At 37.2% G+C, this 26,050-nt stretch overlaps 1 protein-coding gene across 1 annotated transcript; it reads right to left on the reverse strand.

Moving 5' to 3' along the window:
- Positions 1-19,871: 19,871 nt before the first annotated feature.
- Positions 19,872-20,342, reverse strand: LOC126885509 (cilia- and flagella-associated protein 251-like). Its single transcript, XM_050652089.1, has one exon. It carries the CDS (start codon positions 20,340-20,342, stop codon positions 19,872-19,874), a length of 471 nt encoding a protein of 156 aa, XP_050508046.1.
- Between the last annotated feature and the right edge of the window lie 5,708 nt (positions 20,343-26,050).

Here is a 26,050-nt window from a genome sequence, read left to right on the forward strand (position 1 = left end):
TTTTTTTTATTTGTTTATGGTAGAGTAGATAAAATATTGTATGAAACTGTGCATGAAGTACTTTTTGCGAACTTACGCTATGTATAGCACTCGCTCCGCTGTCGCTCGTGCTCTAAATATCGCGTGCGTTCGCAAAAAGCATACTTCACGAACTGTTTCATAAATACCTATTTTTAAACAAATACAAAAGATCACGTTTTTTGCTCCGGAACATATATTTTTAGACGAAGTAGTTTTCAATCCTAATAGTAAATTATTAATATTGAAAATATTAAAAATATTACTAAAAGATTTTTAAATTGAAAACTTATTGGTACACTTTCCTGGTGACACCTCCAAGACCAATTTGCAAGTCAAATGGATGCTGCAGTGAAGACGAGAGGGAAGGAATTCTACACTATGCAATTCACATCCCCCGTCTGCAGCTGGTAAAGTTCCAACGGAAAAATGCACCTAGTTAGGCCGCACCTACATTTGATCCGATTTTCTCCGATCAGATCAGATCCGACGTCGGCCGACGTCGGAATAGAAAATAAACACATAGTATTAAATGGGGGTGCCTACATTGGATCCGTTTTCTCCGATCCGATCAGATCAGATCAGATCCGACGTCGGCCGACGTCGAAATAAAAAATAAACCCATAGTATTAAATGGGAGTGCCTACATTGGATCCGTTTTTCTCCGATCCGATCAGATCAGATCAGATCCGATATCGGCCGACGTCGGGAGTAGCTTCTCCTATTCTCATCGAGAAGTGTTTGGTTTCATTCCGATTGGTTGCAAGTTGAGTTGCAATTTTAGTTGCAAGTTGGTTGCAAGTTGGTTGCAAATTGGTTGCAAATTGGTTGCAAACTGGTTGCAAACTGGTTGCAAACTGGTTGCAAACTGGTTGCAAGTTGGTTGCAAACTGGTTGCAAGTTGGTTGCAAACTGGTTGCAAGTTTGTTGCAAGTTGGGGGTTGCAAGCTAACATGTTTAAATATATTCAATGTCATCATCTCAACACATCTTCATCGAAACTTATTGTCGGTGGTCGGTGGTCGGAAGATTACTGAACCAATGTAGGCACCCTCGCCGGAAAACCGGTCTGATCGGATCTGATCTGATCGGAGAAAGACGGATCCAATAGGGCTTTTCATCGACTGTCATTTGTTTCGAGCTTCTGTCATGTGTCACATAATATTGACATATCTACGCCATACGTCTTTGGTTTGTATTGTTTATATACCAATAACGTATGACGTAGATAAATTAATATTATGTGACACATGACAGAAGCTCGAAACAAATGACTGTGAATGAAAAGCCCTATGTAGGCACCGCCTGTCGAATCGGATCGGATCTGATCTGATCTGATCTGATCGGAGAAAATCGGATCCAATGTAGGTGTGCACTTACTCTACGGAGTAATACGACTATAAAATAAAAATGTATACCATTTTTATTATTATATATTTTTAGGTTTTTTGGGTTATTCTAAACAAAAAAGGTATCTTGTAATTTTTCCCAAAAATTAATAGTGTTTGAGTTATAGGCGATTTAAAATCTGAAAAATGCGAAAATACGCATTTTCGAGGCTTAAAAATTCATATTTCAATTAGTATTTTTGAGGTTACCAGATACTTAAATTGATGATTAAACATTCAGCTTCGATTCTGAAGAGTGATCGCGTCTAACCTTAATTTATACCGTTGTTTTTTAATTGTTAAATATGCGTGTTTATCAGATTTTTTGCCGGTGCGGCGCGCTCTATTTCAAAAATCTCCTATTTCCTCCGAAAATTATTTTTTCTAGATTTTTTGGAATATTCTAAATAGAATAAGTTTTTTGACATTTTTCTCAAAAGTTAATAGTTTTAAAGTTATAAGCGATTTAAAATCCAAAAAATGACAAAAAAACTCATTTTTGGATTTTAAATCGCTTATAACTTTAAAACTGTTAACTTTTGAGAAAAATGTCAAGAAACTTATTTTATTTAGAAAATCCCAAAAAATCTAGAAAAAATAATTTTCGGAGAAAAATAGGAGATTTTTGAAATAGAGCGCGCCACACCGGCAAAAAATCGAATAAACACGCATATTTAACAATTAAAAAACAACGGTATAAATTAAGGTTAGACGCGATCACTCTTCAGAGTCTTGAGGCTCAATGTTTAAACTTCAATTTAAGTATCTGGCAACCTCAAAAATACTAATTTAAATATGAGTATTTAGGCCTAGAAAATGGGTATTTTCGCATTTTTCAGATTTTAAATTGCCTATAACTCGAAAACTATCAATTTTTGAGAACATTTACAAGATACCTTTGTTGTTTAGATGACCCACAAAACTTAAAAATATATGTTCCAGAGCAAAAAACGTGATCTTTTGTATTTGTTAAAAAAAATTGTTTAAACAATTTCTGCCCAAAAATTCCGCCCGGCACCCTTCAGATTTGTTTAAAGGAAATTTTAAAATATTTTTAAATAGGAATCCACAAAGAGACCGAATCGGAAATTTTTTCAGACGGGAGCGGTCTCACTACATGGACTACTGTGAGAGTAAAGAGCAAATATCCTACCGCTCCTATCCACACTGCCGAGTGGAAAAGAACTAAACTCTCGTCTAGCGTAACTACCCGCTATTAGCACTTCTTTGCTCTTTGCTCTTTGCTCTTTGCTCGTCCACTCTGAACGTGCACTTTTTGCTCTTTGCTCTTTGCTCGTTGCTCTTTGCTCTTTGCTCTTTGCTCTTTGCTCGTCCACTTTGAACGCGGCGTAAGGCATTCTGCACACGGAGCGTATCGTCATAGACGCGTATTAGATGCGACGTACGAAAGGCATACGCTTTCGTGCTGCTCACTTGTGTCTTTATGGAATACTGTACACGAAGCGTAAGCGGCGCGGAATCGTCAACGCAGACAAGCTTCAATCCGGCAGGCGTACAACGATGTCAGTAGCTTGCAGTACGCTTGAGTGTTAGAACACCTTTTTGGCGGAACTTTATGAGAATGGCGGATTAAATATTAAAATTTGTCCAACTGATTGAAAATTATGAGTGTTCATATAATAATACCCAAACAAGAGTACCCAGAAAAATCTGTGGAATTTAGAATCATCTTCCGACAACTCCTTGGCGGCAATAAATAACTTTCTGTTGTAGTTTTTGTAGATATAAGGATGCACCCAAAATTTCCTCTTTCTTTTTTTTGCGGTGGCGAAGATAATTTAACAAATGTAAGTCCTCTTCATCACTTAACATATTTGCAACTACTGTAAGAGCATGGAAAACCTTAAAACAAGACGATCACATGCCGCTTGCAAATCGAATCGTTTGCGGATTTTAAGGCGCAAGGGAATCGTCGCTGCATGACGAAACTTATACGCGTCTATGACGATACGCTTCGTGTGCAGAATGCCTAAGAATCACTCCATAAACTCTTCAGAATGTGAAAGAACGCCGGACGGCGAAGGTCATCAGTTTCATTTTTGGCCAACAAAGAAATAAGTAACCAGCTAAAATTTGGCTTTAAAATGTATTTTTTTAATAAATCAACTAACGTACTGGACTGAATTTTAAAGAATGTATGGGAGTATGGGGAATTGCAAGGGCTTTCAAACGATGTAGATATTATTTAGGACTATTAATATATTTATATACAGGGTGGGGCATTAGTGTGACAAAGTCCAATTACTCGTTTGTCGTAAGAGATACGAAAAAAAGTTATTTAGGTAAAAGTTGGGGCACACATAGTACCATAATTTAAAAATATTTTCAAATATACAGGGTCGTCCGTATTGACAGGGTGACACAAACTTATGTTTTTTTTAATAGAACACCCTGTATATTTTTACATTTTTGGATTCTCCTCGATGTTTCATTTCTTAAAATATATGGTTTTGTAATATTATACGAGGTAGTTTAAAAGTTAATTACGTTTTTTTGTTAATTTCGTAGCAAAATCTACCCTGTAGAATTTTAGTGATTTGACATCAAATTTTTATTTTATGTTTAAACGATTTTTAGTATAGTCTACTATTGTTAAACATTAACAATATAGCGAAATGTGTAATTTTAGTATACAGAGTGGGTCGAAACTCGGAATGAGTATTTTCTGAGTTTTCTTAAATGGAACACCCTGTATTTAAGTATTGTAATGAAATGATATTTTATGGTACTATTTTATTTCTTAAGTATTCCCTATACCTAAGTGCTTTAATTTGTAAGTTATTCGTGATTCTTTAAGCCAAATATTAATTGTAAGAAAAATTACGTGAAATTTTATTAGGTGGCTGTGAAAATATTTAATCAAAAATAATTTTTGGAAAAGGAAATACATCATAATCTAGTCTGATCCTTAATTTATTACTATTGGATGAAATATCCAAATAAATTCGTAGTTAAGGTTGTTGGTGCGCAAAATATTAATAAAAACATACAATATTCTACCTAGTCGGCTAGGACACTAAATTTCCTTAAAAATTTGACATTATACTATTTTTATAGATCCAGTTGCTTTGTTACCATTACTAATATGTATTTTTCTTATGAGAAACTGAATAATAAGATTTTGGTGCTAGTGGAATATAACAAAAATGTGCTACTAGCAATAAGAATTTTTCATCAGAAATTTCCTGATAAACGACAACTAAGAAGAGAAACGTTTAAAAATATACTAGAACGGTTTCAGTGGACTGATCACTTAGATTATGATAAATCTGCTCGAATAAAAACTATTGTAAGTGAAGAAAACAGCAATTAAATGTAATCCTTAGTGTAACTGAGGATCTGCATATTAGTACAATCGTTCTTACAATCTAAGTATCTAGTCTGTTGAAACCGTTTTAGTATACTTTCAAAAGTTTCTCTTTTTGGTTGTCGTCTATCAGGAAATTGCTGATGATAAATTTTTATTGCAAGTAGCTCATTTTTGTAATACTCTCCTAGCACAAAGCCATTTTAATCCGTTCCTCATTAGAAAAATTAGTATTAGTAATGGTATCAAATCAACTAGAACTATATAAATAGTATAATGTCAAATGTTTAAGCAAATTTTGTGACATAGCCAACTAGGCAGAATTTTGTATGTTTGCTTCATATTTTAAGCACCAACAACCTTAACTACGAATGTATTTGGATATCTCATCCAATATTAATAAATTAAGGATCAGGCTAGATTATTATGTATTTTTTTTTTTCGAAAAATTACTTTTGATTGGATATTTTCACGGCTACTTAATGAAATTTTACGTCATTTTTGTTGCAATTAATGTTTTCTTAAAGAATGACGAATAACTTACAAATTAAAGCACTTAGGTATAGGGAATGCTTAAGAAATAAAAAAGTACCATAAAATATAATTTCATTACAATACTAAAATACAGAGTGTTCCATTTAAGAAAACTCAGAAAATATTCATTCCGAGTTTCGACCCACCCTGTATACTAAAATTAAACATTTCGCTATACTATTAATGATTAACAGTAGTAGACTATACTAAAAATCGTCTGAATGTAAATAGAAAATTTGATGTCAAATCACTACAATTCTAGAGGGTGTAGATTTTGCTACGAAATTAACAAAAAAACGTAAATAACTTTTAAACTACCTCGTATAATATTACAAAACCATATATTTTAAGAAAGGAAACATCGAGGAGAATTCAAAAATGTAAAAAATTACAGGGTGTTCCATTTAAAAAAACATAAATTTGTGTCACCCTGTCAATACGGACGCCCCTGTATATTTGAAAATATTTTTAAAATATGGTACTATATGTGCCCCAACTTTTACCTAAATAACTTTTTTTCGTATCTCTTACGACAAACGAGTAATTGGACTTTGTCACACTAATGCCCCACCCTGTATATTAGGACCTCTAGTCCTATTAAAAATGTTGGGGTGATTGTTACCCTGGCTTAGGGGTGAAAGGCTAAAATACCGGAGAAATATGTGACCCCCTTGAATCAAAAATTGATATGTTTCGTTTTCGTCCAGCCACACTGTATATCATATGTTTTAGGACCTTTTGTAACTATCTAAATGACATTACTATCCTTAAAAAATTATAAATAATAAGTTTTATGTTTCATAGACCTTAATATCACATAGAACAGTATTTTTTAATTTTAAACATTAAAATTCTAACACCAACTGAAATTGTAATTTACTTTGTAGTTATAGTACATACCGATATTATTGTATTTTGTCCTTCTGCTAATATATTTTATACTCTCATTGACGCAGTTATTGAATAAAAAAATTTAATGTCTTTATTGCTCCCGAAAAAGATTTATATTTATTTAAGTATATTGATCGTTATAACTATAAGCTAGCATTGTATTTTTATTACATTAATTCATTCCGCCAACATTTTTTTGTCGTAAATTATGATTTATATCTTCTTATTTGCTATTTTAATTTGATTCTTTTTGGATTTAACCTCATAAATCACGTTAGCATTGTTGGGATTTTTTCTTCACTTTTTATAGTTTTGTTCTTAATCATTTATTTATTCCGACAAACCTCAAGGCGCCGAAAAAGTGCCTCTATAAATTATGTGGTATTACACTATTATACGAGTTGTAAAAGTTCAATGGCTTCTTCTATGTTTTTAATTCACTGAGTTCTGGAAATATGTTGTTATGGATGTTGTTAGAACATTAAACATTGGGCGCAAAAGGTTTATTTTTTAAGATTTTAATCAGCAGTCTATAATATGGTAAGAGTTTGAAAGGCATGTTCTCAGCCGTGTGAAGTTGGCACCTCTAAATTCGATTTTTGCAAAATTTTTTTATTTTTTAATTGTCCATCAAATGTCCACTCTTGTCCAGCAAAAATTTTTTTTTTGCCCACCTTTTGTTTATGAGATACCAAAAAAACGTGAAATAAGACCCAACACCCCGAAGTCAAAAAAACATCGTAAAAACTGATACGTTTGATTGTCCAACTGTTGTCCACACTTGTCCAGGCATTTTTTTAATTGTCCACCTTTTATTTATTTAAATTAGCAATAATTATTGTTTGTTAGTAAAAATGCCAAAAAAATAAGAATTTTTGGAAATTTTTTTTCACGTTTGATTGTCCATCGAATGTCCACACTTGTCCAGCAAAAATTTTTTTTTGTCCACCTTTTGTTTACGAGATGCTAAAAAAACGTGAAATAAGGCCCAATACCCCGAAGTCAAAAAAACGTCGTAAAAACTGATACGTTTGATTGTCCAACTGTTGTCCACACTTGTCCAGGCATTTTTTTTATTGTCCACCTTTTATTTATTTAAATTAGCAATAATTATCGTTTGTTAGTAAAAATGCCAAAAAATGAGAATTTTTGGAAATTTTTTTTCACGTTTGATTGTCCATTGAATGTCCACCCTTGTCCAGCAAAAATTTTTTTTGTCCCCCTTTTGTTTACGAGATTAAAAAAAATGTGAAATAAGGCCCAACACCCGAAGTCAAAAAAACGTAAAAACTGATACGTTTGATTGTCCAACTGTTGTCCACACTTGTCCAGGCATTTTTTTAATTGTCCACCTTTTATTTATTTAAATTAGCAATAATTATCGTTTGTTAGTAAAAATGCCAAAAAATGAGAATTTTTGGAAATTTTTTTTCACGTTGTCCACACTGCACAAGTGTGGACAAAAGTTGGACAATCAAACGTATCAGTTTTTACGACGTTTTTTGACTTCGGTGTGTTGGGCCTTATTTCACGTTTTTTTAGTATCTGTAAACAAAAGGTGGACAAAAAAAATTTTTGCTGGACAAGGGTGGACATTCGACAGACAATCAAACGTGAAAGAAAATTTCCAAAAATTCTCATTTTTTTGGCATTTTTACTAACAAACGATAATTATTGCTAATTTAAATGAATAAAAGGTGGACAATTAAAAAAAATGCCTGGACAAGTGTGGACAACAGTTGGACAATCAAACGTATCAGTTTTTACGACGTTTTTTTGTGACTTCGGGGTGTTGGGCCTTATTTCACGTTTTTTTAGTATCTCGTAAACAAAAGGTGGACAAAAAAAATTTTTGCTGGACAAGAGTGGACATTTGATGGACAATTAAAAAATAAAAAAAATTTTGAAAAAATCGTATTTAGAGGTGCCAACTTCACACGGCTCATGTTCTCTTCAAGAAGACATGTTCTTAGGTATTTCCCTATTTTATAGGAACCAAAAAATAATGAGTTTGTAAGAGAACAATGCGTCCGGGATGTAATAAAATGGACTAGACAGAAAAAATGGGCAAAGCCAGAAAAGAACACCACCTTCCCACAAAATTACAAGCCGATAAGCTTACTTACAGCAATCAGCAAGATTGTGGAAAGAGTCATACTCAGCAGACTCCAATCTGAGACAGACCGGCTAGGTCTAATCCCAGAGGCTCTGTTCGGATTTAGAGCAGACTACTCCAGCGAGCACAAGCACTCAGACTAATGGCTTGATTACACGTAACGAGTACAGTGGCGAGACAGTGTTCTCGGCCGAGTGCTCGTTTGGTATAAACATATTAACGAGTACTTGGCCGAGCACTCGATCCAGTCATATGGCGAGAGTCACTCGGATCTTGTTCTATTTACTAGGCCGAGTCTTCGACCTCCACCCTTCAATCGTATACTCGCCAATCCACTCGGTATGTGTAATCAACACTCGCTTTGTAACTGTGCATAATACCACTTCATTAGAGGAGACGACTTGTGTTAATCAATGTGATGTGTGATTCTCAAAAATAGTTAACAAATGGAACTCAGAAAGGACAATAAAGTTTAGTTCAATTCTATAGATAAGTCACACACACACACAGTGCTTATGAAATTTCAAATCTTTCGAAACAAAAACGCGATGCAGCATATGTATCGATTGTAGAAGAAATAAATATTGTTGGTTTTAAAACTCAAGAAGTCAAATAAAATAAAAGATTTAAATTTGACATATAGACAAGAAATAAAAAAATCAATGAATCGAAGAAATCGGGAGCAGTGAGATTTGGTCTTCTTAAAATCCATTGTTTATAGTCCAAAGACAAAGACGCTTATCTCCTTCTCATAATATATCCGTCAATTCGTGTATAAGTAGTGGTATAAGCCCTTTGATATATTTTTAATGTTAGCTTTACGATCCATAAGTACACTACTCCTTATCTTTGTGAATCGAAACTGAACTGACTCGCCTCCAAATTCAAAAATTGCCAAATACGTATAAACCATCTCTCGCCTTCACAACTGTCTCGGCCCAGTAACAGTTTACTGTCTCGCCACTGTACTCGTTACGTGTAATCAAGCCATAACAGAGGACATAACAGCCGCATTCAACGATAAGCAGTAGGTACACAGGAGCAGTCTTCCTGGATGTAAGCAAAGTCTTCGATAGGGTCTGGCATAAAGGACTGACATATAAAATGAGATGCTATGGATACAGAGGAGTCATGACAAGGCTGATATCTTCGTACTTGGGCAACTGAAGCTTCAGAGTTCGAATATAAGTCCAGTCCGAACTCGGAATTCCGGAGGCAAAAAACACAACTGGTGCTCATAGAAAAGGGAATGGGAAACCCAGAGGAACAGTTGACGCATGACGGTTCAAAACAATCCCATTGAATGGAAAAGAGATGCTAAATACCTTCGAGTCACAACGAACCAAAGACTGACGTTTAAGAAACCCGTAGACACAACAATACAAAAAGCAGCAATAGCTAGAGCTGCAATTAGAGGACTCGCAGGCAGAAAGAGCAAACTACGCATAAAAGCAAAAATAAGATTGATAAATAGCATAGTACTGCCTATATTGACATATGCATCTCTCGCATGGGGACATATCTGCAAGAAAAACAGAAAAATGAAACAACAACAGCCTACTACGCTTCTTGTTCTGAGAACTTCGTCATGTAAGGATGATAGACACGTTGGTCTAAAAAGCCAGAATTTAGTTCATTGAGCTAGAAAACCACCCAAGCTCGATATTGCGAGAGATAATTAGGTACAGGTTTTTAGGTAAAGTAAGTATTAAAAAAAAGCCTGGCAAGAATAATCAAGCTTTTTTCTTGTAATGGCATCTGTTATACCTATTTAAAAATCCTCGAGGAAAAAGTTTTCCTATAGTTGGCTGTATACCGTATACCATATATTACAAAAACGAATAAATCCTTTATAAAAGGTATATTTCTTAAGTTCCCTAAAAAGGGCTGCATCACAGAACCAGTTTTCGATCGGATGACCGATCATCATCAGTGTTTAAGTCTGAGCTTGTTTTATACATCCCTCCTAGATTTTCGAGACATTCTTACTTTGCTTGAACTTACACATACTCCAACAACTACCAACTATTCAAATAAAATCGATAACTTGAACTCAACATAAAAGTGCTTCTCCAAACCCCAGGTGTAATCACAAGTGGGCTTAATATCGACTTAAAAGTTTTGATTTAATGTGTAATGTGGTTTGCCTACCACCCTCATTGCAAACATTCTAACTATAACATCAAGTTTATTTTAATTTTAATTGATTATTTATCACAGTGGAGTGATTGTGGTCACTGTTCTCAATTTAACAAGCTTTACAATAGATTTTACATAACTAACAGGGAAATTTTTAACTTTCTGTGGAACTGTCATTTCTGTCATGTCATCGTTCGGAATTTCCGCTGTCACTGCCACTTGCTACCATATAGTCATCATGTGAACAAGTCAAATTCGAGCTCAATGGTACCTAGAGCATAATACATTGGATATTTTAGACATCCATGTTTAATTTCACATTATTCATCTATGTTCCTATGGCGGATCAATTGTAAAGGGTTTTTACCCACATATTTTACTTTATCGTACTACATACGTAGTATGAGTATAATAGATAAAGTTATAGGATCGTGCAAAAAAATGTTTTTCAGATTTCACTTTTTTCGACGTTTTGAGTCCCCCTGATCTAAAAAGCAAATAAAAAAACATGTCGGAAGCATGTAGGTACGTATGTACGTATGTCGCCACCGCCCAGCAAAAACTACTGGACCGATTTCGATGAAATTTAGTATGAGTAAGTTTAAGAAAATTTTGTCAAGAAGCTAAGCTTTTGAAAAAAACCTCTCAAAGGGGGGCCGAAATAGGGGGGTTATTTGGGGCCCATTTTTGCAAATTTTGACCGAAACGAATGAAATTTAACTTAAAGTTAGCTCATCGATAGGTAAATAGAAATACGGAATTTGACATTTCCAAATCCAAAATGGCGGCCAGCATGGCCGACCGCCCACTCGAGACATTTCCCTGCCAATCTAAAAACTTGTTTATGATAAATTTAATTTGAAAAAACATTTATATAGCCTAAAGATGGGGCTATAACAAGAATATTATCGTTTTTCAGAAAAAGTTACGGGTTGCCTATATTTAAGGGGTCAAAATTTGATATAACTTTGAACTAGATTTTCTCAAAAATGGCTTCAAGGAATTTGTTTATTTTTTGACATATTTTTAATATCCTATTGGTAAATTGAATAACGTAAGTCAGATTTCTTAACTTCTCATAGGAGGGGAGTTATGAATTTTTTATAAAAAAGTATTCGAGTGCCCATAACTTCCTCTGTAATAAAAACAAAAATTTAAAATTTGGCAGACATATATAGTACTTTATTATCTATTAGCACAATAAATTTTACCTACAATATGGCTTCCGGTTGAACCGGAAATGAAAAAAAAATCTTAATTTTTTAGATACGCCCTATATATTTTTACATATTTTGAAAGAATGTAAAATTACCTTTCTAATGACATAAAACTCGTTGCTGTAACTCAAAAACTCAAAAAGTTACAGAAAATAGAAATATTGCTAGAATCTTGTGTGTGTCCTCTCTCACGCGATCATAGCAGAGCATTATTATAGGGCAGTCAATGAGGGTATTTGGCTCCGAATTCCATCCTACTACATCGATGTACTTGATATTTTCACAGTAAGTAGGGAATAGCTCAAGGAACAAAATCTACCCTATATACTATGGCGCTTTTATCTTGGGTCAATTCCCACCCCTTCAAGGGGGTGGAAAATTTGTTGGTTGGTCAACAGAAGCATGGAAGTTGCTAGAGAACCTATTTTTAAGCAAAAACTGATCTATACTTTTTTTGAGAACTCAATACTTTTTGAGTTATGCGTAGTTGAAAATTGGCCATTTTCATTTAAAAATGACACGTTTTCGGACGGTTTTTTGTGAATACCTTAAAAACTATGCATCAAACTAAAAACACTATATAATTTTTTTTTAGATTATAAATAACAAAGAGATTCGTTCCTTCGTAAATTTTCTATTTATAATACAAAAAGAGATATGGTAGGTAAAAAGAGTTTGTTTTTTGGTGCATGCTCAAAGTGCTCATGCTTTTGTAGTGTTTGAAAAGGCCTTTAAAACGAGTACCGTTAAATCTCGGTTACATTCAAACTAAGCGAAATATGGTGCAAAAAAATATATGACTAATGTACTTTAAGCAAAAATGAGAAGTACATACATTTAACCCCTCATCCACCAGAATTTAAATGCATTGTTTTTCTTTTGCAATACCTCTTAATATAGTGTTATTTCTACTTTCAAAAAGTTGGACGGGTGAAAAAATAAGATCAAATTATAGAGCGCATTTTTAAATTTTTTTAAAATTCTTCCTTTTGCTCTATGCAATTCGAAAATAAAAATGTTCTATCCCCGAGAAGTGGTGGGAACCGCCCCCATGATAAAAGCGCCATAGTATATAGTATATAGGATAGACTTTGAATTAGGAGATTGGGCTACTCCCAAAATTTCATTAAAATCCATGCAGTAAAATGCAAATATTGTAAACTATTAATTTCTCAGAAAAATGAACTAATTTGAAATGAAAATATGACTAATATTCTATTGATTTATACAATAATCTATAGTGTGTCCCCGAACATTTGTTCAAATGCAGGAATTAATGATGCGTAGAACCATAAAATATTTTCAAGTATACAAGGTGTTTCTAAAATATCAAAATAACGAGTAACTTTGTTATTTTTATAGAATGCCAGTATCTAGTACGATAACGATAATAGACCGGTACGATAAAGTTCTCGGGCGGCCCTTCCGTCCAGCGTTTTTTATTTTGGTGGTTAGCATGTTAGATTCACGTGAGTATAACCTATAACTTTTTAAAACCGTAGTCAAAATTTTAAATACTTTGCATTATCTTATCAGGTTATACACATTTTAGGTAAACACTGATGATGATCGGTCATCTGATCGAAAACTGGTTCTGTGATGTAGCCCTTTTTAGGGATTTTAACAATTATACCTTTAATAAAGGATTTTATCGTTTTTATACCTATTTGTTAAAAATAATGTCAAAGACTTAACATACATCGTGGAAGATTAAGTTAGGAAACTGCACTCATTAAGTTGAACAGGACATCGTTCCAAATTCCACAAAAGAAGAACAAAATTAGTAAATACTGCGTGTTTATAAATCCTAGTCAGTATTGTGTATATTATTGCACTTCAGTATTTACAAATTGCAATTTTGTTTGTTGTTATCATTATAAACTCATAAATGCGTTTTTATTCCAATAAAAAATCTGTTTACGAGAAGCTGATAAGTTGAAAGAATAATATATCTTTTTACGAAGTGTATATATAACAACCTCTTATGTTACTAAAATTAGCCACCTAAGTAATACATTTCCCAGCTTTTAACGACCGATACGGGTACCTATGAGTACCTATATAAAACAATAATCTTCGAGCACCTTCTAACTTTCAAAATGATCACGATCAGTTTTGTTTTTTATTCAACAGGCGCGAAAGCAGAAAATTCTATAAAAGAATAAATGAAAGGACACGAGTCATTCAGACCAAAATTGACGATATGCAAAGACAAGGACGGAGAACTACTAACAGAGAAGCAAAAAATTATAACGAGATGGAAAAAATACTTCGAAGAAAACCTAAATGCAGACAATGAAAATGATCAAAACGAGATAATATATTATATGGCGGAGCAGCACATTGAAAATCCGAGTTATGAAGAAGTAGTTCAAATAATAAAGAAACTAAAAAATAATAAAGCGCCAGGAACGGACGGAATTTCGGCAGAGTTATTAAAGCATGGAGGATCCGAACTTTGGGGAAGAATTCATTACCTAATAACATTAATATTACAAGGAGCAAATGCCGGATGAATGGACAGTTGGCCTTATACAGCCTTCTTCTTCTTTATGTGCCGTCTTCTACCGAAGGTTTTTTTTTTTTTTTTTTTTTTTTTTTTGGGAGGTGAGAATCTTCAAAAACCCTCTGGGAAGATGTCCCAGGTGTGTCGGATTCAGTCCGGCACGCTTCACCGCGGGCCGAGGCCGCCTACCGACTAAACTCACCCCCTCTTTCTCCAGCCGACGGGTCTGGAACCGCACTTAGCGTGCATATCTGACCCGCCGACCTTACTCTTAACTCCCCTCCGGCACTCTTCGCGTGCATTCCATGAGTTTGGCGGCCTCCTAGCCTCCTCCCCGCAAGAGCCTCACGCCAGACCGGCCGGTGAAGCGACCGTCCAGCGCAACCCTCCCGCGGGCAGGGCGACCAGAATGCCCCCCTCACGATGGAACTAGCAAAACAGAACCAGTTGGTAATTACGAGCAACGCCAAACATTCTTACTTTCATCAATTCATTCATTCAATACACATATTCATTAAAAATCTCAGACTTAAAACAAGGAGGCAGTTGGCGTAGGTTGGATGTAAAAGGTCCTCCCCCGCCAGCTGCCCCAGGACGAACACGGGTAGAACAAGGAAAACATAAATCAAAACAGAAACAGAACGAGAAACACAAGAGGCACTCAGCCTGAGTAGAAGGTAAAAGTCCCCTACTGAATGCCTCTTGAGACATGCACCACATTTAAATAAGATTAGAACAAAAACGGTAAAATATTATATAAATAAAATTGATAAATAAATAAATAGATCGATAAAACATAATAAATAATATAAAATAAGGGCAGTCAGCGTAGATTGGATGTAAAGAGTCCTCCCCGCTGACTGCCTTGCATGACACAAACACGTTAAAAAAATTAATAAAAAAAATAAATAATGACGATTGGTCATCCCGCTTGCAGACGCCTCTCTTTTTCCTCTTTGTGCTTGATTGTCTTGGTGACAAAAGCAATGATCAGGTCGAAGTCTCTCTTGCTGTCGATAGCTTTATCGACTAGCTCATGAGGCTCGCCTAGAGGGGATCCCAGCCCCAGCTGCAGCTCGGTACGCCCCGCGTGATATGCAGGGCACTCAAACACAACATGCTGCGCGTCATCCACCACTCCACAGTCGGGACACAGATCGTCCCCGGTCTTCCCTATACGATAGGTAAATTTCCTAAACGATCCATGTCCCGTCAAGAATTGTGTGAAGTAATAGTTGACGCGCCGATGCCGGCAATCGTACCATCTCACCACATCCGGAATCAGGGATCTTGTCCAGGCTGCCTTCTCGACTTCGGCTGTCCATTCCCTCTGCCACATCTGTAGATTTCTCGTCCTTTCTTGTGGTCCTGAACCTATTGCCTCCTTGCCCCTTTGGTACATTCGGACTCTTTCTCCGGCCAGGATGTGCACCGGTACAGCACCAGCCACCACCTGTAAGGCAATGGTTGATACGGTTCTGTACGCGCTGCACACCCTGATCAGAGGTTTTCTCTGGGCCCTAAGAAGCATGTCTTTGTACTTCCTCATTCGAAGGACCTCGTGCCACACTGGGGCCCCGTATAAAACTATAGATAGGATTGATTGTAGCATCAGCATTCTTTTCTGGGATCCTGGACCCCCTATATTTGGCATCAACTTGTTTAGTGTGGAGGTCCTTTTTTCTGCCTTCCGACATGCTTCCTGTACGTGTTGTCCGAATGCAATCCTGCCGTCGAATATTATACCTAAGTATTTCACTGTCTTCTGGGGTCTTATTGCGGAGCCTTTGTATTCAAATATAATATCATTTCTTTTTCTCGGTCCCCTCAAGATTATGGCTTCCGTCTTCTCTACTGCTAACTTTAGGTCGTTTCTTTCTATCCAAGCCGCGGTCTTTCGTATGGCTCTATTAACTTTTTCTATTATTCCCCTATTCGTGTCGTCTTCGATTAGTAAAGCTAGATCGTCCGCGTATGCAATCGCTCTCACTCCTCTCTCCTTGTTTACTTCTAGTACCCATTATATAATATATTCCATAGTAAGGGTCCCAGGACTGACCCCTGGGGTACTCCCGCGGTCATCTCTTTCTTCTTTTTTTTCGATATGCATACGGTTCTGTCAGATAGGTAGTCCTTTATTATGTTGGGCACATATTCTGGGGCCCATTCGACGATTCTGTCTACTATAAGGCCCCAGTTTGCTGAGTTAAAAGCATTTTTTATGTCCAACAGAACGAGGACCACCCATCTCCTCTTGCTTGTTTTTGCCGCGTCCCTTATCCAGGTCGCGGCGTCGACTGTCGATCTACCTTTACGAAACCCATACTGTTGATTTGATAACACTCTCTCATCTTCCAACATGCCCTCCATCCTCTTCTTGATAAGTCCCTCATAGAACTTACCAAGGCAGTCAAGGAGGCATATTGGCCGATAAGAGGATGCTGAGTCGGGGGGTTTCCCAGGCTTCAGGAGAAGAACTAGGTTCGCCTCCTTTAAGTCCCTGGGGAACTCTTGTTTCTGCAGTAGGTCGTTATATATTCTTCTGATCAAGCCTGGTTTCTCAGTTGCTACTATCTTAATTGCCTCTGGTGGCAGCCAGTCGGGGCCGGGAGCTTTCCCCGTCTTCATTTCCTGACCAGCGGTTCGTATTTCCTCTTCTGTAAACTCCTCTACCATTGTTGGATAGATTTTTACAAAATTCTGGGTTTGCTTGGTGGGGAAGAGGAGTTCAGCTGATTCCATCCGCTGGTCCTCGTCAAGTTTATATGGGGCCATGATCTTCAACGTCTTCATGGTAATTTTATATGCGTCGCCCCATATATCGTCTTCCAATGCTTTTATCAGGGTCTGCCACTTCTCTCTTTTTTCCTGTCTTATTTTTTATTTAGGGTTCTCTTTAGATCTCTGTATATTTCGTTCAGCTCGAGGTTGCCCTGGCTTCTCGTGTAATTCCTACGAGCTCTGAGGCATCTCTCCCGTAGACCTTCTATCTCATCCGTCCACCAGTAGGGGGATTTTTTATTTTCCTTTCTCTTCACGGTGGCCAACTTTGCAGCGTTTTCTAGTGCTCTTCTCAATTGGCCAAGGTCAGAAATCTCTTCCTCATTGATATTTCTGACCTCCGATAGGTACATGGTTTTATTGAAATAGATTTCCGTGTGACCCATCGACCGCCTTACTCCCCCTTTTACCTTTATTTCATATTTTATATAACGGTGGTAGGTGAATAATTGATCGTCGAGGACATCCCACTCGTGTACTCTTCTGGATAACCCCTCACTCGCGAACGTGACATCAATGTGTGTTTGGCTGGCCCCCCTCACGAAGGTTGGTTTATCATTGTTTAATACTTGGAGGCCAGCCTGGGCTATCCATTCATTCCACAGGTCCCCCTTTTTGTCATTTATGGGGGAACCCCATAACCTGGATTTCGCATTTATGTCCCCGGCGATCAGAATTTCTTTTTCATTCGTGGCGGCGTTCATTATTTCATCTACAATGGCTTTGTATCTCAACATAGGGATGTTGGGAGATATGTAACATGCCAGGAGGCAGAAATCCCTCAACCTAATAAGGATATGGTTTCCCCCCTGACGATGCTCCGCACCCCCACATCCCCGTTTTTAATGAGCACCGCCACGTTTTTTCCGTCATCCTGGACCCAACCACCGCCTGAGGTAATCTTCTTGTTTGGTTCTGGGACGATGAGCAGGTCTGTTTCTAGCTTGCAGGCTTTTGCGTGGACAAGGTCGTGCGCACGGCGCGCTCTGCCCACGTTCACCTGCAATATCCGTATACCAGGTTGATCCTTGAGGTCCGTTTTGGTTCAGCTCCCTGAGGTCGTTACTTCGTCGGATTCGCGTCTCGTCAATAAATTCAAACACCTAAGAACTAAAATAAATAAATAAATAAGTGTAGATAAAATAGTTAAATACAGTAAATAAATAAAATTTGTATAAATATAAATAAAATAGATAGGGTTTGTATAAATAAAATTTTTCGTTAAATAAAAATAAAGAAATATAAATATATTATTAATATAAATAAATAACAGTGCATTAGGTCTATTTTTTCTCGTAGATGTTTCAAACGAAACCCTGCGAGAGACGGTCTCCTGTGCCACAGGTGGACTGTATATGGGCCCACCCCCGTTCTCCAGGAGACCATCTCTCACCTTTTCGCTTTTTTTCTTCTTTTTTTACGAATTTCTTAGAGGGCTCCCTTTCCCACTCTGCCATATACACACGCCCTATAGGCTGGGCATGTCATGCGATCCATGCGGTGCCCTTCTTCTTTACACGTCAGGCAGTAGGCAGTGCTGCTACACTGCGCCGCCGTGTGACCGCTGTTAAAGCAGTTGTAGCAGCACGCTACCCTGCTTTCACCCTTACATTCATATGTATTGTGCCCATATAAGAGGCATTTGTAGCATCTTACGGGCGTATGCTTTTCCATGATCGGGCATACCACCCAGCCTATACATATTGTGCTATACTTCCTCAGTTCCTCGGCTTTTGTTGGGCGTACGGCTATAGTAGCCACCTGTTCCCCGTGCCTATTAGTTCTTAGCGTTTTTATATCCACTTCTTCTGTAGGGATACCCGTATAGGCTTTTATGGCGTTATGTAGTATCTTCTCTGTTACTCCAGGGTCCAACTTCGTTATCGTAAAATAATTTTCTTTTTTCCGTATGGCCATGTTCATACCAGACATCCTTGTATCCATTTCTTTTTTTAATTTTTCCGCGGCTCCCCTCCCTTTTAATTTAACGAGGATATCTCCCCCTTCGGTTTTTTTTAATCTGTCGACTTTTACTCCTATCTTCCCGATATCGATCTTTTTATTCATTTCTTTAAGCACGTCCGTGTATGTTTTTTCTCCCGTTTTAATTAGGAGGGCTTCCTCTTGTTCGTTTCTCACCTCTCTATCCATTTCCTTTCCTCTTACTATAATTTCCCAGTTAATATTCTCCCCCCGACCCACGAATTCTAGTGACTTCCGCACATCGTCTTTATTAATTTCATTATTGACGATTACTCTAACCGTTTCCGGTTGCTTCTCCCTTTCTTTTATCTGCTTGATGGCCTTCTCGGCCATCTCATACATCCCGTGTCTCTTTATTTTTGTGACGTATGTATACCACTGGTTTTTTTGACTAGCCATAGAGCTTCTCTTAGCATTCTCGATGTACTCTATGTCCCCCTCTTTGCATCCCTCTATGAGTTCAAAGACTTCCTCCCTATATGTTCTTATTACACTTTCTATCCCCCCCTCTGTTATTTCGTTTTTCGTTATTATTAAGCATTCTTTCTTTTCTACCGTTTCCTGTAGTCCACCTTGTTCCCATTTCGTTTTTTCAAAGACCTTTTCTTCCCATTTCTTTTTGTAGATTTGGCTAAAGGCGTTTGAGTCTCCCCCTTTGTTTAGGATCCCTATTATTTTTTCTGTCCCCTTTCTCTGCCTGTCTTGTTCTACCTTTAATTGACATTGCTGGCATTTTATCTCTTCTTCCTCTCCTTTTGACACTTGGATATGGCTGGTTTTATTTTGAATCGTGTTTATTTCCCCCAGTAGCTTCTTCATTCTAATCCTCTCTTGTTCTATGGATCCATCCGTGTTTAGGATATCGAGCATCTCCCTTATCTTCCTCTGGACCCTCTCTTTATCCGTTTCTTCAGAGTATTTCTTACTCTCTTCTAATTTCTCCTTCTTAAATTTCTCATTAATCTCCAGACTATCCCCCTTTCTTTTTTTTTACTTGTTGCATTTCGATTCTTTCCCCCTCATCGAACAGGAAAGTTGCCAGGATGCTTTCTTCTATATCCTGCCATCCTGCTTCCCCTTGGCTTTCTTTTTTTCCTTCAGCTTCTGCTTCTGCATTCTCTACAATTTCTGCCGAGGAACCTTCCTCTCTTTTGCCTCCATCTTCTTTTTCTTCTTCTTCTTCTTCCCTATGTATTTCTCCTAGAATCTCCTCCCCTACCAGTGTCGAGTGTTTTTGGGCACCCGATCTGTTCATTTTTGGCTGCTGACTATGCCAATTCAATAGTTCCAATTCGAATTTTCTCTGCTCTTCTTCGTCTACTTTGCCGTCTAGCGGCTGTTCTTCCCTATTCACATTTTTACCTGTAGCGTTATCCTTGTTCGTTTGCGTTTGGTCGTCTTCGTCTTCCCTCTTTGCTTTCTTTGTTTGATTTGGATTCATATGAATTCCCACGAGTCGGGACGTGCTATTCGTCCGACGCAGCAGTGCGCCCTTACCGCGTTAAGGCTGTATTACTTCGGGAGGTCGCCAGGTATCCCGAAGGGATCGTTTATGATGCTCTAACCCTCGCATCTCTCATATCTTTGGCACGATGCCTTCCACCGTGATAATGGGGATTTTTTATTGAGGTTTACTCCTCTAGGCTTTTTATCACGGTTGCCTCCGGACGCAGTGGCAGTCTGTATTCACAGGCTACCTGGAGTTTCCGCGTAACTGCTGCCTCCCCTGTTACGCGGGATTTGGAATGGATGTGTGGTGGGAAAGGTACATTGGTGGGGTAAGACATGGCGGCTACTCGCATTGGGTATATCGAAAAAGTTTTCGAACAAAAACTTGTAATCGGAGTTCGACGGCAGAGCCGCCCGCACAGTGCTTTGGGGCCCCCCTATCGACCTCCGGCCACAATGCTGAGGTGGGCGAGATTAAATTGAGGGATTAGAGTAGCCGTAGGGAAGTTCGAGGGTGAAATAGAACTGCTGAAGGCGAAGGCGTCGCAACTGCTCGCCTCAGTTGCGACGCCTTTTAGCGTCCAGCGGCGGTGTCCGGCGCCCACCCGGTGCACAGTCGCTGGACGCTGGGACTGTTCTTGGTTTCACCGGTCGTGCTCCCCTCACAATTTTAGGGACCACGACCCGTTACTCGGCCCTCCCACCGCCGTCGAGGTAAAAATACAGCCCCAGGGAGAGTCTACCGAAGGTTGGCGACCATCAAACGATAGGTTTCTCTGTTTTGTGCCGCATGTATTATGTTCGCAGCTTCTGGTATTTGAAACCATTCTCTCAAGTTTCTCAGCCAGGATTTCTTCTTCCTGCCCAAACCTCTTCTACCTTCAATCTTGCCTTCGACGATAAGCTGTAGCAGACTGTACTTATCATTACGGAACACATGGCCCAGGTATGACGCTTTCCTCCTTTTAACAGTTGTTAACAATTCCAACTCTTTACCCATTCGTCTCAATACCTCTGTGTTGGTCACTCTGTCTGTCCAAGGAATTCTCAGTATGCGTCGATACAGCCACATTTCTAGAGCCGCTAACTTCTTTATAGTTGCTGCTGTTAACGTCCACCCTTCTACTCCGTAAAGTAGCGTAGAGAGTACATAGCATTTTGTGGCGCGCCATCGGAGGTTAACGCTTAGGTTGCGGTTGCTTAAGAGCTTTCTCATTTTTATGAATTTGGATCTTGCTATTTCAATTCGGATCCTAATCTCTACGTCTGGGTCCCACTTATCATTTACTGTATATCCCAGATATTTAAATCGGTGTACTCTTTCAATACGTTCGGCTTCAATATTCAGGTCGATATGTTGAATGTTCTTTTTACTGATCACCATAAATTTAGTTTTCTTTCTATTGATCTTCAGTCCAAATTGGTTGCCAGTTGTATTTACTCTATTTAGCATCATCTGTAAATCTTCGATGTTATCGGCTAGTATAACAGTATCATCTGCATATCGAAAATTACTTATTGGTACGCCATTAATCTTGATGCCCTCATTGTACTCTTCTAGTGCCTCTAGAAATATTTGTTCCGTGTACACGTTGAAAAGCAGTGGCGAAAGAATACAGCCCTGTCTAACCCCTCTAGAAATGGTTATGTTTTCACTCACCATATGTCCATTCTTTATGTGGGCTGTTTGATTCCAATATAGATTTTTTATAATCTGGATGTCCTTAGTGTCAAGTCCTGAAAGATGTAATAGTTCTATGAGTTTGTCATGTTTGATAGTATCAAATGCTTTCTCATAGTCGATAAAACAGGCGTAAACATCTTTCTGTTGATCCAGGCATTTTTGAATCAAGACTTGTATTGCAAATAGGGGCTCTCGAGTTCCAAAACCGCATCTAAAACCGAACTGTGTTTTACTTATGCTGTGTTCTAATTTTGCTCGTATTCTGGAATGGATAATACGCAAGAATACTTTAAGGGTATGACTCATTAAACTTATAAGGCGATATTCGCTACACGTCTTAGAATTGGATTTCTTGGGAAGGGGCACAAATGTAGATTTCAGCCAGTCCGATGGAATTTGACCAGTATCGTATATCTTATTGAACAGTTTCAATACTACATTCATGTTGTTCTCGTTAAAAACTTTTAAAAATTCGACTGGTATTTCATCGCATCCTGTTGCTTTCCCATCTTTCGTTTGATCTATAGCTTTTATCACCTCACTTTTCAATATTTTTGGTCCATTCAGATCAAGAGAGTTCGTAGAAATATGACGATAATCCGTAAACAAATCTTTTATGTAAATTGCCCAAGTCTGTAACTGTTCTTCTTTATCTACAATAAGTTTGTTGTTCTCGTCTATTAACTTACCAAACTGTTTTTTCTTGTAAGTATAAGAAAACTCCTTAATTTTTTTATGCATGTTAAAACTATCGTGTCTTCGTTCTAGCTCTTCTATCTCTTGACATTTTTCTTGTAACCATTTCTCTTTGGATTCTTTTATCTTTCTGCTGACAGTTCTATCCAGTTCTTTATATTGTTCGGGATTATTCTTATTTTCCCTCCTTCTGTCCATGAGGTGTAATATTTCATCTGTCATCCATTCGTTCTTCTTCTTCCGCTCGTAGTCACCAATTACTTCTTTCGCACCGTTGCATATAGCGTCCCTTAAGTTGATCCAGTCTCTTTCAATATCATCCGTATTTGTTGTTAAAGCAACATTACTATTAATGCTATTTGTAAGCTTGACTTTTATCTCGGGATTTCTAAGTTGATCCATATCTAATCTTTTGTTATTCTGTTTCTGGATTAAGGTTTTTAGTCTGACTCGTAATTGGGCTACAAGAGGATTATGGTCAGAGTTTATATCAGCTCCAGGATATGTTTTGGCTGATATTATTGCGTTACGGAATCGTTTGTTGATTGTTATAAAGTCTATCTGATTTCTAACGATGTACCCAGACTTGTCCTGTGGTGACCTCCAAGTGTACAATTTTCTTAATGGTAACTTAAACCAAGTATTAGTGATAATTAAGTTTTTCTCCTGGCAAAACTGTATTAGTCGATCACCTCGTTCATTTCTTGTTCCCAACCCATACTTGCCAACTACATCACTGACTTCGCCTTTTCCTATTTTGGAGTTAAAATCTCCCATTACCATGGTTATGTCGTGTTTCTTTAGGTTTTTTATGATTTCGTCTAATTGTTCGTAAAACTCTTCAATTTCTTCATCAGTACTCTCAGATGTGGGAGCATAAACCTGAATTATATTTATGTCTAGAGGGTGCGCACTTATCTGGATCAACATGCAGCGTTCTGAATATGGAATAAAAATTTTTATATGTTTTCTGATTTTATTATTTACTATAACCGCTACTCCATGCCTATGGTTGACATCTTCTTCTCTACAGCCAATATATAAAAAGAGAGATAAGAGGAAAGGCCAATTACATTGCTAAATGTAATATACAAAATTATTTCTGGTATAATCTACAATATATTGTTAGAATGATCCGAAAATATAATAGATCTGGATCCCACGTATGAAAAAAAAGTTGATTAATAGCAAGCTGAAAATTTGTTAATAGCTTAAGGGTGTCTAGTCGGACAAACTTTGATATATGGGAACACTGGAACAGGGGAAGTTTTAATTGTGGAACAGGTTAAAAATTTGGAACGGTCAGACCACGAAAACGGCACATGTATTTTGTCCGACAGAACAGACTTAAACTCTCCGAACAGAGATTAAACTCTCATGCAAAAATCAGACTGCTATTTATCACCAAATGGGCGTTTTAATAAGTGAAACATGTAGAATATGTCAAATGACAGGAATTATGACAGGTGATAAATAGCAGTCTGATTTTTGCATGAGAGTTTAATCTCTGTTCGGAGAGTTTAAGTCTGTTCTGTCGGACAAAATAAATGTGCCGTTTTCGTAGTCTGACCGTTCCAAATTTTTAACCTGTTCCACAATTAAAACTGCCCCTGTTACAGTGTTCCCATATATCAAAGTTTATCCGACTAGACACCCTTAAGCTATTAACAAATTTTCAGCTTGCTATTAATCAACTTTTTTTCATACGCGGGATCTAGACCTATAACTGGTGATTATCAAAATGGATTCAGACCAAATAGAGTCACTACAGATAATATTTTCATACTAAAGAACGATACAGGAAAAAGCTTGTGAATACGACATATAACTATATAATATGTATAGCGGTACGCTTTAATTACTATTTTTGCTAATTTTATTTTCTTAATTTTTAAATAACTTTTCTCAAAACGAAATAATATGGGTCATATAAATTCACATGTAAAATACAAACCAGATGCTAAGAGGGACACAGTTTTACGAAACGGAATGTATCCTTAACCATAATATGTTTTTGATCTGTTCAGTTTAACAAACTGAATGAACCATAAATTAATTACCTTACCATTACCTTATCAGACCTTATGTCAATAACTCACAATTGGACATGCATTCGAAAACGTAAAACTGCAGAAATGTTTCAACTTTTAAACGCCAGATCTAAATAATTTATTGCCCATCGGGTCAGATGGTAAAACACAAACAGATTAGCGTCTGTGGTTTCTTTTCAGCCACTCAGTCAGTCGGTTACAACACCCCAGAGACATCGGCCGCTCGCTGGGCCGAAACAATAACAAACCCTCTTACGCGATGTATAAGCAAAACACTTTTTGTTACCAAAATAAATAAATATTTTACTGTTCGTCGTTAACTTATTTTTACTATTTTTAATTAATTCCGTCAACACAACTCACACCTACCGGAATATATGTATGTAGACTTTAAACAAGATTTGATAGTGTGAAAAGAGACAAAAAGCAGGAAGACCTTTGTAATCTAGGTGTACCTAAGAAATCATCAGCCTCATAAAAATGACGTTGCAGGGTTCAAAAGCCGCAGTCAAAGTAGATGTAAAACTGACTGCTCTGTTTGACATCAACATGTGAGTGAGACAGAGAGACGCTCTATCAACCATGCTGTTTAACCTATCTCTTAAGGCAATCATCAGAGAAACCAATGTAATCGGCCATATAAATACCAAAACAGTACAAATTACTAACAGTCTATGTAGCTATCATTAGTATAATCCATGTGGTGAGACCGCTCTCGTCTGAAAAAATTTCTGATTCGGTTTCTTTCTAGATTCCTATTCAAAAATGTCCCCTTTAAACAAATCTGAAGGGTGCCGGGCGGAATTTTTGGGCAGAAATTGTTTAAACAATTTTTTAAAACAAATACAAAAGATCACGTTTTATTGCCTTGGAACATATATTTTTAGGTTTTTTCGGTCATTCTAAACAAGAAAGGTATCTTGTATTTTTTCTTAAAAATTGATAGTTTTCGAGTTATAGGCGATTTAAAATCTGAAAAATGCGAAAATACGCATTTTCGAGGCTTTAAAAACTCATATTTAAATTAGTATTTTTGAGGTTGCCAGATACTTAAATTGAAGAATAAACATTCAGCTTCAAAATTCTGAAGAGTGATCGCGTCTAGCCTTAATTTATACCGTTGTTTTTTAATTGTTAAATGCTCGTTTATCCGATTTTTTTGCCGGTGCGGCGCGCTCTATTTCAAAAATCTCCTATTTTGCTCCGAAAAATATTTTTTCTAGGTTCTTTGGGATATTCTAAATAAAATACGTTTCTTGACATTTTTCT

The sequence above is a fragment of the Diabrotica virgifera genome, chromosome 5, assembly GCF_917563875.1.
Source record: "Diabrotica virgifera virgifera chromosome 5, PGI_DIABVI_V3a".
Classification (NCBI taxonomy): Eukaryota; Metazoa; Arthropoda; class Insecta; order Coleoptera; family Chrysomelidae; genus Diabrotica; species Diabrotica virgifera.